The following is a 14,514-nucleotide window of genomic DNA, read 5'->3' on the forward strand; positions in this document are numbered from 1 at the left end:
CTGATGGCACGGGCTCGGTACAAAACGCCACATGCGAATTGCGCTACTGGTGTCCGTATCCTCCCTCCAAAATCAGGGGAACAGCATCACGGGATATCCCAGAATCATGTCGTGACACTCGTGGCACATTCTGCGTAGCACCACGTGTTTAGAGCATGCCGTGACATGGGGGCACTCGCACCGCAAAAACTTGGGCTCCAGACAGGCAGCCGTGGACAGTTCAGCTACACTATTGTCAGCAGCGATGGCCGATCCTCTGGTCTGGTCAGAATCTCGAGCGATCGGACTGACTGCGTTTCGCCGACAAACCAGCCGCGATGGTTCTGTGTGTTGTCCCACAGCTTGACATTCGACGGGCCGCTGTACAGAGCGACAGCCCAGCACAGACAAGGTTACTCCGTCGCGTGGAGGAACATGTAGCTCGCTGTCGCCGTGAACAAACCCACCGCAGGACGGACCCTTCCACCGCAGGACATCTCTGTTGGCCTACACTGCGTGGAATATCAACGCGCCTGCGAGCGGGAGGGGCTGGCAGTCTGTTTATCGGGCGAGCCATCGGCGGCTCTGTGGCCTTGAACTGAGGACCGCGCCAGGCCGGGCCAGACGGCCCCCTAGCGACGCGCTCACTCGCAGGTCTCTGGTCTCCGAGGCAGCAGGGGGCAACTGCTCCGTGGCGCAGGGCGAGGAAATCTCACCGCACGAGGAAGTCAGGGACGCGGACACGACAGCAGGAGCCATGAAGCTGGTGCAGTGCACTTACCAAGCGCGGAGTCGGCTGGGGCTGCTGACGGACGGCGACAAGGCAGTAAAGCTGCTCTCTGAGGAGACGCTGCCGACCAGCACCGTGCAGCTGCTGGAGCTGGGGACGCCGGCGCATGTGCGAGAGCTGCTACGCGCCGCTGAGAGCTCAGCACCAACGGTGCCGCTGGCCGAGGTCCAGCTGCGCGCGCCTGTGACGCGGCCCGACAAGGTGCTTTGCATCTGCATGAATTACGTGGACCTTTGCGCCGAGCAAAACCAGCCGGTGCCCACCGAGCCGGTGGTGTTCAACAAGTTTCCGAGCTGCATCGTCGGCCCGGCGGACGACATCGTGCTGCCGTCGGCGACGAGTCAGCTGGACTGCGAGGTGGAGCTGGCCGTGGTGATGGGGCAGCGCTGCCGGGCCGTCAGCCGGGAGCGGGCCGCCGACTACATCTTCGGCTACACGGTGGCGCACGACGTCTCGGCGCGGGACTGGCAGCTGCACCGCAACGGCGGTCAGTGGCTGCTCGGCAAGGCCATGGACACGTTCTGCCCGCTGGGGCCGAGCCTGGTGACGGCCGACGCGCTCGAGCCTCACGCTCTGGCGCTCGCCTGCCGCGTCAACGGCGCCACGCGCCAGAACAGCACCACGCGCCAGCTGGTGTTCGACTGTCATCAGGTGGTGGCGCACATCTCGCAGTGCCTGACCCTGCTGCCTGGCGACGTCATCTTGACAGGCACGCCGCCCGGCGTCGGCGTGTTCATGAAGCCGCCGCAGTTCCTGCAGCGAGGGGATGTCGTCGAGGGTGAGATTGAAGGCATCGGCACCATCCGCAACCGGGTGGTCTGAGCGGCGCCGGCGGTGTGTGACTTCGCGCGCTGGAAACGGCCCCACAAATAGGTGGGCATTGTTCTATTATCATGGTGAATGTAAAAGAGATGTTCCCATGCTCACATGGCCAGCGACGACATTCCATTCGCGTCACTCCTGCCAACCGGGACACTCATGAGTGGCAATACACCGCACGAAACGTCACGTGGAGTCTGCCTGGCGAAAAACGAATTCGACACGGGAACGGGGAAGCATCATCTGGTCTCCCGTGCCACATCTCGTATCATAGCATCCGAACAGAATCTTCACCATGGCAGGCATTTCGATACGCCGGGAGGCGGCGGATCGAGCGTCTGTTGCAAGGTGTAATCAGCAACGGATATGTCAACATTAGCACTTAGATTTGGATCAAGTCCTCGTGTTGTGTGTTCCAAGGCGACCCGTTTACTGTTTCAGTAGATGTTGGCTCCTACTCGATAGGGCCAAAGGCATGCTTCGTACGCTGTCACGTTCTGACATCTTATGCATAGGGTCACTCGGTCAACTGCTGGCCAATGATTACGGGCCCGCCTCTCTGCTTCCCAGCCTCCAGACATTTCAGCATGCCGAGCCTACAGAGATGGATGCGCCGTCATCAGGTCCTCTCAGTGGGACGACTTCAGGAACGGGATGTGGTGCTGGTCTCAGTCCGATCAGCATCGAGTGTCACATGCCACGTCTCGCACTCCGGGGAGGGGATGTTGATTTTGGTAAATTATGGGGGCTGAACCGAGGGGCCGACAACCTACCCTTCATTCTGTCTTACTGGATTTAGCCCTCTTTATTTGGCTGTACGGCAATATATGCCTCTAATTTTGGTAAAATTTAAGTCTTTAATTTAAGTAACATACTAGTCATGCAGAGGTAGATCCAGCGAGCAGACAACGGACGCACGTGCCCCTTCTGATCGGCAAGTGAAGGCGCTCCTTTGGAGGTCACCTTAGGGCGCCGAGGGCGCTCTTCTATAGCGGCCATGAGAGGCAGCACGTATGTTGGTTGTGGGGTGTGGGGATAGGGTTAGCCATGAAGGACTTAGGTCATCCCTGTACTTCAGAGTTTTCCGCTAAACCTCGCAGACCCATGCGTATCTTATGGTGTAACTTAGGTGTGTAAGGTTTATTGCATCGCTCATCCGTTCAGCTGCTTTTACGACTTTTATCTTGTGAGAGCAGCCACGACTTTTTATGACGAGGAGAAGGAGGGGTCTAGTATTGATAGGTGCACAGCTACATGCGAGAAACGAATGTTTCAATCAAGAGGTAAATTTCCGGCTGAATTAACCCGCCATTGACCAGGGGAGGGTCAAATCTATCCACCACCCCCACCCCCATCCCCTCCCTGTGCAATATTCGTGATACTTCAGAAACACCTTGAGGTATCGCTGCGGATGTTTCAGTGGCTGTTAATTGATGAGTTCTACGCCATGTGCAGTTATAACTGGAAGGAGACCATAACAAATTAAGCGTGAGTGACGTCAAAGTGGAGTCATGTTTACCGATTTTCGACAACAGCTCTTGCTCACGTGCCTGATAGCCATAATTCGCGCTCAGATTGTTCAAATATGACGACAATAAATAGGCCAAAAAAGACATAGACGACGGTTTTAGCTCTCATTCGGGCAGCATGTGACCTCGGCTCTAGCATGGTAAGACGCGCCTGTCATTAGATACCTTCCTACGTAGCATCTTTGATCAGGGCGCAACGATTTCACGCCGTGAGGTACGCTTATAAATGAAATGCGTTGTGGGGGAGGCCGGATGTTTCAAAGAAACATTTTAAGATTTGACCTTGATCTGTAATCCTAACACACACTTAGACTTAAGCTTTTGTTGTTGTTTGGTACAGCAAAACGAAACGCGGTGTGTGGTTTCAGACCGCACACCGCGGTGCTACCTACTACTGCATGAATTTTGAATTTGGCCGTGTCGTTCTTGAGAAAGGTATGGGGTTCAAATCTGCCCCCCTCGGGTCAATGGTGTGCCGCGGAGGAGCCCGCTCACTGCTGGTTTAACGGTTCCAGCAACCAGGTTTGGGGGTCAAGCCACCCGACCCAATTACACAAACTACTCCAATTTTGCTATTGTCCTTAGCTGCGGTGCCCCCTTCCGCAGCAAAACAGTGCCGCTTTATTCAAATTACAATATTCTGTACATGCGAGGGATGTATACAATTTTTGGCTAAATTTGTCACCGTAGAGAATTTTCAAACTTCATATTTTGTCGTGGCATCAACGTGTTACATTGAGCGATACTCTTGTGGGATTTAGGTTGAAAGCAAACGGCTTACATTAGATCCATAAAAATACATTGTGAAACAACGTTGAGGATGAATTTACTGCGAGCACGGTGTAAGTATACGTGTGCTTTTAATAGGATCACCACATACCAACTCACTATTAACACGCACTCGGGTCGTGCATCAGTCTAACCCTCCCCGAAGGTTTTCCAGAGTAATTTTTGACCGGTACGGTGTAGCCGTTCTATCCTATGTAGGTGTATATACGACAAAAGCACCTTTCTATGGGACTCCAGCTACATTAACGACCAACCTTTGGCGGGGCGTAGCCACGCCCAACTTTACACACCGATGTCAAATCTGAACTCCTTTGTCAATGGAGAACGAGCTTTAAGTGGCAGATTTATGCGCCTCTCGAATTTCTTAATCAAAGGGACGTCAACAGACATTTTATATGAACTTCTTGCAGGACATAGGAGGTCTCTACCTAAAACAACCTATATCAACCGTTCTTTGGGAGCATAACGTCTAACACATTCATTCACGGTTTTTTAACACACCGTCTAACGTATTTATTGATACTCATGTCTTAAAAATATAAATAGCTTGGTTTAGGCTTATAGGATCTTTAGGTTCTTAATAGAATTTTGGTCATGATGACCGTCTAAATTCGAATAAGGTCACTGACCCGAAATGATCAACAGTGTTCTTTTGCTTAAAACAGGTCTCTAGGGTTAAGGCGGTTGGATGAGGAGTTCTGGAGTCACTCCGAATACCGATCTGGAGTTTGACTTTATTTGCCCCAACGGTCAGAGGGTATTGTGACCTGATCTACCAGGCCTGTGACCTGATGACCTATCTCAAAATTTGGCACAAGCGAGCCCATACGCATTCCTCCCTGCTTCGTGAATTTAGTATTTCTTGCTCTTCTTTTTAACTCAGTTATCAAACTGGCCCCTTCCTCCATGGAGCGCGTCGTTTTCAACCTGCCACCCGAGCGTGCTAAATTGTTGTTGTGCATCCGAGGCGCGCGTAAATGTCTGTGAAATGGAAGCATGATAGATTTTTGTAAGACCTTTTAATTTCATGTGGGCTTTCATATGGGTGTGTGGGCTCCCTAAACGGTACACAGTCATAACAGATAGGTCTACACAATGAGGTCACTTAAATGCGAGCGATCGTGCACTCTTAAATGGTAACTTTTTCTTCTACACGCGGCGATGCACTTCTCCCTTGCAGCATGAAAGCTTCAATCTGTAAACTTCCTGGAAATGGCATGAGCACGCGGCCAAGCATTTTTAAAGTCTGGGTCTGCCGCTTAGGCCCGGATTTTTCGTTCGTCACCGTGTAGGGCACTCGACAGGAAGTTCAAAATCGGCGTGACGCGCACTCGCCGAACTCCGAGCCCGCCTGAAGACAATCCTCGCTGCGCGCCTGGGACAGGGCATGAGCGTTTTGCTTTTTGCAACTGTTCACAGAGCCGTCAATGAGAGTTCCCGGGTGTGATGGTATTGGTTACATTATTTTCATAGAACTGGTTGACAGGCCATATTTGCTCTTCTAAAACGTGTTTACCTCTTGGTTTGGCTGCTTTCCCATCTTTCAATTCTTGGGAAAAACTACGACTGCAGAAGTTTGCAGAAGAAGTGATGATGTGAGTCAGCTGGTGATGTTTGACACCATTCACCGCAGGCTCTTTAGTAGTTCCTTCAGCTGATTAGTCAGGACGTGGGGCGGGAGAGACAAGGTAGAGATGGCGTGGAAAATCTGGCGAAGGCAATGCAGGAGGCTCCTCACTTCGGCAACGAAGGCTCCTAGAAAGACGTTCACGAAAAACTGCAGCACGTGAGTCAAATTATGTCGTTTTCCCGCCCGTGTCATACTGAATACATAGTTGCTGATCGTTTCAGACCCATGCAACTGTCACAGTTATGAGCCATAAACTCCCACGTCGGGTTCGCGATCGTGCCCGTTAGATTTATACAAGTGAGCGTGGGTACAGGTCATAATGCATCTTGTGAAGTAGCAACACCGAGATAATTGACATAAAAGCCTAAAGTGATTATTTACAGCGCTGGTAGTCATCAATGGCGTCCAAAAGTCAGCCCGTCAAACAGTAGATGCTAGGACATTTGAGCTGCGCTTTTAAGCTTGCTGTCGTACGGTTTACACATTTGTGTCATGGCTGAGGCCACATTGCCGTGCGCACCGGCCTGAGACTGATGCCACAAGGACGCTCGTCGTTCTCGCTCGCCTGATTCTCAGCGGAGCCGCGTCTGTGCGTCGTTCTCGGACGCCTGGCCCCCAGCGGAGCCGTGTCTGTGCTGTCGTTCTCGGTCGCCTGATTCTCATCGGAGCCGCGTCTGTGCCGTCGTTCTCGGTCGCCCGGTCCTCAGCGGAGCCGCGTCTGTGCCGTCGTTCTCGGTGGCCTGATTCTCAGCGGAGCCGCGTCTGTGCCGTCGTTCTCGGTCGCCTGGTCCCCAGCGTCGCCGGGTCTTTACCGTCGTTCTCGGTCGCCTGATTCTCAGCGGAGCCGCGTCTGTGCCGCCCTCAGATGCGCGCTATGCTGGCCTACCTGGAGGCGAGTCGGTACAAGATCCAGGTGGCGCTGGCAGAGGTGGAAGGCCAGACGCGGCCTCAGCACCCGCTCAGCAAACACATCCAGCACCACAAGGACCGTCAGGGCATGACACAGAGCGCACTCAAGGTTAGTACGCCTGGCCGTGGTGCGGCGGCGCTGGTTACGGGTGGTGTGAGTCGCATGGAAAATTGCCAGCAAGCCAAATGGAGTCGCCGATAGCCGTCGACTGTTTCTAGGGCTACGTTGTGTGGCTGGAACGGCCACAGTACTATGTACGCGTTACGTGGTATGCTAACTATACACGGCTGGACTTCTGGTGTCGGTAACAGCTCGCGCGGCATCTCTGGCGGTCAGGTGCCGAACTGGGTGCGGCAAGGCGACCGGGGCAAGGCGGATGGCACCTCCAACCAGCACGAGTCAGACTTCGGTACGCACGCCATACCAGAGTGATGCCTTTGTGATGCAGCAGCAGGTGGCAGCGACATCTGTAGCTGCATAGGTCTTGCTGAATAGCCCCCTATTTGATCGTCATTTTTGGTTAAGGTCTCGGAGGTAGTTTTGGGGATTTCCCCAGTTGTAGATACTATAGAAAACCGGCCTTTTTTAACCATTCATCACCTGGCTGTTTCGCCGTGTAAAACAACAGCTTTTCGCCAAAAACGCTGGAGGCCTAGAGTTCGTTTGAGGTGACCAACACAAGGCGCAACAACCATAACATCCGTTGCCCTTGCCCAACAGACGAATTCAGCAGCCACGGTGACCAATCACCGCCGACGAAGCTCCCGCTGACGTCATCACCGCCGCCAGCTGATTCGTCCAGTGAGCAGCTGACGGCGTCTCCCTCACCTGTGGAGCTGGCGCCGTCCATCGGGCGCTGCAAGGTGCTCTACGACTACAAGGCCAACATGAACGACGAGCTCACCATCAAGGCCGGTGGGTGTGCTGACGGCACCCGCCGCTGGCGACTGCAGCAGTGTCCCAGCTGGTGTCCATCTCATCGACAACCCTGGCGGGGCAGTTGTTCCGTTGTTTCTGTTTATGGCTTGCTGAGGGAAGGAGTAACGGACTTCGGAAATAAAGCGGGAGCACTGCCGGTTGTGCTTTTGTTTCCCGCCTCTATCGACGCGAATGACTGCGACGATGCTGTCCAGATCAGTTGCACGAGTCGTCGTCTGATCCAAAGCCTTCAATCATTCGCGTGCGAAAACGACCGAACGCCTGCCTTACGAGATTACAGCTGGAGCTAAAGTGTAATGTATCACTATCGGACGAAATGGTTAGGCATGTCCAACAGTCCAACTCATGTTATTGCCTGCTGCGGTTCTGTTGCCCCGGACCCCGTCGCGCTGGGGCTGACCTCGTCCGCTGTGCCCAGGTGACGTCATCAACATGCACGACAAGCAGGAGGACGGCTGGTGGCTGGGAGAGTTGAACGGCACCGTCGGCATCTTCCCCGCCACCTACGTCCAGGAGCTGACCTGACCACGTGACGCCACGCAGCGTCCGGCGGCGGCAGCCGGCGACGTCACGTGACTGCGGGTCACCTCGCGAGATGTCGCCACTGTGCGGTTCCACTGAGACTTGAGCGGGCTCGATCAGTGGTGTTTGTGATCACGGCGCGGCGCCCGCCTGATAGTCTGGCTGGGAGCCCACACGACTTGTGTCGACCTTGCCTGGAGTGGCTGCTGATACCACAAGAGCTCGCCGATGTAGTTAGTATGTCTGCATTGCCGTTCTTTGTAAAGTGTTGACCATGAAGCTCGCTGAAGCTATGTTTGTACCATTTTGAGGCAGATGACTAACAAGCAGTGCTGTTGGTCCCTTGCTGGTGAGTTAATGTGATGATATAACAGATTGCTTGCTTGAAATGTATCTGGGTGATATACGACCGCATGAACTGCATCGAGCACACTGCAAATAGGAAAATAAATGCTTAGTTACCATGCGGAGGGAGCAATCGCAGTAAGTTGCTCACTTTTCCTGTCCAGCAATGTGTCGGGTCCAGCCAATTAGTGTCCGGCCGTTTGTTACAAAACAGTTACAAACGACAACGAAACTGAAAACGGAGCCGTAGCCATATCGCCGGTGCGTATGGTTATTTGCATTCGCCATGCCGTCGTGGCACAAGCCGGGGGGAGTACTTGGGCCGTAAAGTCACGTCGTCATTCGCGACAGCGCCAGAGCCAGACCCACTGCCGTCTGAGTTATGTGTGTTTACCACAGAGCCGGTCCCGAGATGCATCGTGGCTGATGGCACGGGCTCGGTACAAAACGCCACATGCGAATTGCGCTACTGGTGTCCGTATCCTCCCTCCAAAATCAGGGGAACAGCATCACGGGATATCCCAGAATCATGTCGTGACACTCGTGGCACATTCTGCGTAGCACCACGTGTTTAGAGCATGCCGTGACATGGGGGTACTCGCACCGCAAAAACTTGGGCTCCAGACAGGCAGCCGAAGACAGTTCAGCTACACTATTGTCAGCAGCGATGGCCGATCCTCTGGTCTGGTCAGAGTCTCGAGCGATCGGACCGACGGCGATTCGCGGACAAACCAGCCGCGATGGTTCTGTGTGTTGTCCCACAGCTTGACATTCGACGGGCCGCTGTACAGAGCGACAGCCCAGCACAGACAAGGTTACTCCGTCGCGTGGAGGAACATGTAGCTCGCTGTCGCCGTGAGCAAACCCACCGCAGGACGGACCCTCCCATCGCAGGACACCTCTGTTGGCCTACACTGCGTGGAATATCAACGCGCCTGCGAGCGGGAGGGGCTGGCAGTCTGTTTATCGGGCGAGCCATCGGCGGCTCTGTGGCCTTGAACTGAGGACCGCGCCAGGCCGGGCCAGACGGCCCCCTAGCGACGCGCTCACTCGCAGGTCTCTGGTCTCCGAGGCAGCAGGGGGCGACTGCTCCGTGGCGCAGGGCGAGGAAATCTCACCGCACGAGGAAGTCAGGGACGCGGACACGACAGCAGGAGCCATGAAGCTGGTGCAGTGCACTTACCAAGCGCGGAGTCGGCTGGGGCTGCTGACGGACGGCGACAAGGCAGTAAAGCTGCTCTCTGAGGAGACGCTGCCGACCAGCACCGTGCAGCTGCTGGAGCTGGGGACGCCGGCGCATGTGCGAGAGCTGCTACGCGCCGCTGAGAGCTCAGCACCAACGGTGCCGCTGGCCGAGGTCCAGCTGCGCGCGCCTGTGACGCGGCCCGACAAGGTGCTTTGCATCTGCATGAATTACGTGGACCTTTGCGCCGAGCAAAACCAGCCGGTGCCCACCGAGCCGGTGGTGTTCAACAAGTTTCCGAGCTGCATCGTCGGCCCGGCGGACGACATCGTGCTGCCGTCGGCGACGAGCCAGCTGGACTGGGAGGTGGAGCTGGCCGTGGTGATGGGGCAGCGCTGCCGGGCCGTCAGCCGGGAGCAGGCCGCCGACTACATCTTCGGCTACACGGTGGCGCACGACGTCTCGGCGCGGGACTGGCAGCTGCACCGCAACGGCGGCCAGTGGCTGCTCGGCAAGGCCATGGACACGTTCTGCCCGCTGGGGCCGAGCCTGGTGACGGCCGACGCGCTCGAGCCTCACGCTCTGGCGCTCGCCTGCCGCGTCAACGGCGCCACGCGCCAGAACAGCACCACGCGCCAGCTGGTGTTCGACTGTCATCAGGTGGTGGCGCACATCTCGCAGTGCCTGACCCTGCTACCCGGCGACGTCATCTTGACAGGCACGCCGCCCGGCGTCGGCGTGTTCATGAAGCCGCCGCAGTTCCTGCAGCGCGGTGATGTCGTCGAGTGTGAGATTGAAGGCATCGGCACCATCCGCAACAGGGTGGTCTGAGCGGCGCCGGCGGTGTGACTTCTCGCGCTGGAAACGGCCTCACAAATAGGTGGACATTGTTCTATTATCATGGTGAATGTAAAAGAGATGTTCCCATGCTAACATGGCCAGCGACGACATTCCATACGCGTCACTCCTGCCAACCGGGACACTCATGAGTGGCAATACACCGCACGAAACGTCACGTGGAGTCTGCCTGCCGAAAAACGAATTCGACACGGGAACGGGGAAGCATCATCTGGTCTCCCGTGCCACATCTTGTATCATAGCATCCGAACAGAATCTTCACCATGGCAGGCATTTCGGTACGCTGGGAGGCGGCGGATCGAGCGTCTGTTGCAAGCTGTAATCAGTAACGGATATGTCAACATTAGCACTTAGATTTGGATCAAGTCCTCGTGTTGTGTGTTCCAAGGCGACCCGTTTACTGTTTCAGTAGATGCTGGCTCCTACTCGATAGGGCCAAAGGCATGCTTCGTACGCTGTCACGTTCTGACATCTTATGCATAGGGTCACTCGGTCAACTGCTGGCCAATGATTACGGGCCCGCCTCTCTGCTTCCCAGCCTCCAGACATTTCAGCATGCCGAGGCTACAGAGATGGATGCAGCGTCATCAGGTCCTCGCAGTGGGACGACTTGAGGAACGGGATGTGATGCTGGTCTCGGTCCGATCAGCATCGAGTGTCACATGCCACGTCTCGCACTCCTGGGCAGGGGTGTTCATTTTGGGAAATTATTGGGGGCTGAATCGAGGGGCCGACAACCTACCCTTCATTCTGTCTTACTGGATTTAGCCCTCTTTATTTGGCTGTACGGCAATATATGCCTCTAATTTTGGTCAAATTTAGGTCTTTAATTTAAGTAGCATGCTAGTCACGCAGAGGTAGATCCAGCGAGCAGACAATGGACACACGTGCCCCTTCTGATCGGCAAGTGAAGGCGCTCCTTTGGAGGTCACCTTGGGGCGCCGAAGGCGCTCTTCTATAGCGGCCATGAGAGGCAGCACGCATGTTGGTTGTGGTGTGTGGGGATAGGGTTAGCCATGAAGGACTTTAGGTCATCCCTGTACTTCAGAGTTTTCCGCTAAACCTCGCAAACCCATGCGTATCTTGTGGTGTAACCTAGTTTTGTAAGGTTTATTGCATCGCTCATCCGTTCAGCTGCTTTTACGACTTTTATCTTGTGAGAGCAGCCACGACTTTTTATGACGAGGAGAAGGAGGGGTCTAGTATTGATAGGTGCACAGCTACATGCGAGAAACGAATGTTTCAATCAAGAGGTAAATTTCCGGCTGAATTAACCCGCCATTGACCAGGGGAGGGTCAAATCTATCCACCACCCCCACCCCCATCCCCTCCCTGTGCAATATTCGTGATACTTCAGAAACACCTTGAGGTATCGCTGCGGATGTTTCAGTGGCTGTTAATTGATGAGTTCTACGCCATGTGCAGTTATAACTGGAAGGGGGCCATAACAAATTAAGCGTAAGTGACGTCAAAGTGGCGTCATGTTTACCGATTTTCGACAACAGCTCTTGCTCACGTGCCTGATAGCCATAATTCGCGCTTAGATTGTTCAAATATGACGACAATAAATAGGCCAAAAAAGACGTAGACGACGGTTTTAGCTCTCATTTGGGCGGCATGTGACCTTGGCTCTAACATGGTAAGGCGCGCCTGTCATTAGATACCTTCCTACGTAGCATCTTTGATCAGGGCGTAACGATTTCACGCCGTGAGGTACGCTTATAAGTGAAATGCGTTGTGGGGGAGACCGGATATTTCAAAGAAATATTTTAAGATTTGACCTTGATCTCTAATCTGAACACACACCTAGACTTAAGCTTTTGTTGTTGTTTGGTACAGCAAAACGGAACGCGGTGTGTGGTTTCAGACCGCACACCGCGGTGCTACCTATTACTGTATGAATTTTGAATTTGGCCGTGTCGTTCTTGAGAAAGGTGGGGGGGTTCAAATCTGCCCCCTCCGGTCAATGGTGTGCCGCTGAGGAGCCCGCTCACTGCTGGTTTAACGGATCCAGCAACCAGGTTTGGGGGTCAAGCCACCCGACCCAATTACACAAACTACTCCAATTTTGGTATTGTCCTTAGTTGCGGTGCCCCCTTCCGCAGCAAAACAGTGCCGCTTTATTCAAATTACGATATTCTGTACATGCGAGGGATGTATACAATTTTTGGCTTAATTTGTCACCGTAGAGAATTTTCAGACTTCATATTTTGTCATGGCATCAACGTGTCACGTCGAGCAATACTCTTATGGGATTTAGGTTGAAAGCAAACGGCTTACATTAGATACATAAAAATACATTGTGAAACAACGTTGAGCATGAATTTACTGCGAGCGCGGTGTAAGCATACGTGTGCTTTTAATAGGATCACCACACACCAACTTACTATTAACACGCACTCGGGTCGTGAATCAGTCTAACCCTCCCCGAAGGTTTTCCAGAATAATTTTTGACCGGTGCGGTGTAGCCGTTCTATCCTAGGTAGGTGTATATACGACAAACGCACCTTTCTATGGGACTCCAGCTACATTAACGACCAACTTTTGGCGCGGCGTAGCCACGCCCAACTATACATACCGATGTCAAATCTGAACTCCTTTGTCAATGGAGAACGAGCTTTAAGTGGCAGATTTATGCTCCTCTCGAATTTCTTAATCAAAGGGACGTCAACAGACATTTTATATGAGCTTCTTGCAGGACAGAGGAGGTCTCTGACCTAAAATAACCTATATCAACCGTTCTTTGGGAACATTACGTCTAACACATTCATTCACGGTTTTTTAACACGCCGTCTAAAGTATTTATTGATACTCATGTCTTAAAAATATAAATAGCTTGGTTTAGGCTTATAGGATCTTTAGGTTCTTAATAGATTTTTGGTCATCATGACCGTCTAAATTCGAATAAGGTCACTGACCCGAAATGATCAACAGTGTTCTTTTGCTTAAAACAGGTCTCTAGGGTTAAGGCGGTTGGATGAGGAGCTCTGGAGTCACTCCGAATACCGATGTGAAGTTTGCCTTTATTTGGCCCAACGGTCAGAGGGTATTGTGACCTGATCTACCAGGCCCGTGACCTGATGACCTATCTCAAAATTTGGCACAAGCGAGCTCATACGCATTCCTCCCTGCTTCGTGAACCTTAACACACGTTGCCGACTTGCCGGAGACAAACAAGTATGGAACTTGTTGATGATGAATATCATGGCCTAAGGCCTAGCAAAGGTCACATTTAAGTCTTCGGCCGCTGCCACGCCGTCTAAAAATTATATTTTCCCTGGACACAATGCAATGTGCACATATCGACACGCCGTAGCGAATTTACAAGAGGCGAAGGTGCGAGGAAGACTTGTCAAAATTTGGCATTTTTGGATGTTGATACGTCCAATCAAACACAGCCCTTCAGTCTGATTACGATGACGCGGCATACGCGATTTACAGGAGACGAGCAAGTATGAAACATGTGAGCCATTTGTCTCGTGACACACGAGTGAACAATCAGAATAAGAATTGCCCACGTTGATGTGCCGGGGCGACTGAAAACACCTACTTTCATTAACCTTGATCACCATAAAATGTAGACCAGTGCCGCGCTCTGGTCGGTATACTGGAGGCTTACGAGCGTGGAGGGTATAGGTCATTACGTATGTGGTACCTAGGGATCAGTCATCAAAGGTAGCATGTTCCGTTTTTGAGCCGCTGGACAGAAATAACTTTTTTCTTAACTTCCCATATAACCAAAAGGCACACCATTCGACTCAGTTGATTTACCGGAGGAGAAAGTATGGAGTATAGAGGTCATAAACGTTGTGACCCATGGGTCAACAAAGCTCGAAATTGATAAGGCAGTGCTAATGGCCATATCTATCGTAGAAGATCCTGGAGAATGGAGAGATGGATGCGTCGATATTTCGGCTACGTGCTTTAATCGAAACGAACACGAGACTGATATTCGTTTCGATAAAAGCGTGTAGTCGAAATATCAACCTATCTATCTCGCCATTGTCCTGACTGTTCTACGAGGAGCAAGGTTAAAAACGCTACTTTTTACATGCATGATGTTCCTTGCAAATGCTTGTGATTACGATTGTGATTGTGTGAACAGAAGTGACTACGTGAATTACTGTGATGTTCCTAACTTACGTGAGTTCAAAATTTTCCATCTTTGGCTGTTGCCTTGCAAACAAAAACATATTTACGTATTCGAATACAATGTAGGGT

General features: G+C 52.8%; 2 protein-coding genes and 1 pseudogene across 2 annotated transcripts; all 3 read left to right on the forward strand.

The window, feature by feature from the left end:
- Positions 1 to 8,276, forward strand: part of LOC119097289 (uncharacterized) — a 39,888-nt pseudogene extending 31,612 nt beyond the window's left edge.
- LOC119096852 (fumarylacetoacetate hydrolase domain-containing protein 2-like) lies at positions 642 to 1,771 on the forward strand. Its single transcript, XM_037219811.1, has one exon. The coding sequence runs from the start codon at positions 737 to 739 to the stop codon at positions 1,589 to 1,591; it is 855 nt and encodes a 284-aa protein (XP_037075706.1). The 5' UTR covers positions 642 to 736; the 3' UTR covers positions 1,592 to 1,771.
- Positions 8,277 to 9,313: 1,037 nt separating the features above from the next.
- On the forward strand, positions 9,314 to 10,450 carry LOC119096895 (fumarylacetoacetate hydrolase domain-containing protein 2-like). The gene has a single exon (XM_037219887.1). The coding sequence runs from the start codon at positions 9,412 to 9,414 to the stop codon at positions 10,264 to 10,266; it is 855 nt and encodes a 284-aa protein (XP_037075782.1). The 5' UTR covers positions 9,314 to 9,411; the 3' UTR covers positions 10,267 to 10,450.
- Positions 10,451 to 14,514: the final 4,064 nt, after the last annotated feature.

Source organism: Pollicipes pollicipes, unplaced genomic scaffold (genome assembly GCF_011947565.3).
Source record: "Pollicipes pollicipes isolate AB1234 unplaced genomic scaffold, Ppol_2.1 Scaffold_4295;HRSCAF=5057_pilon_pilon_pilon, whole genome shotgun sequence".
NCBI classification, from domain to species: Eukaryota; Metazoa; Arthropoda; class Thecostraca; order Pollicipedomorpha; family Pollicipedidae; genus Pollicipes; species Pollicipes pollicipes.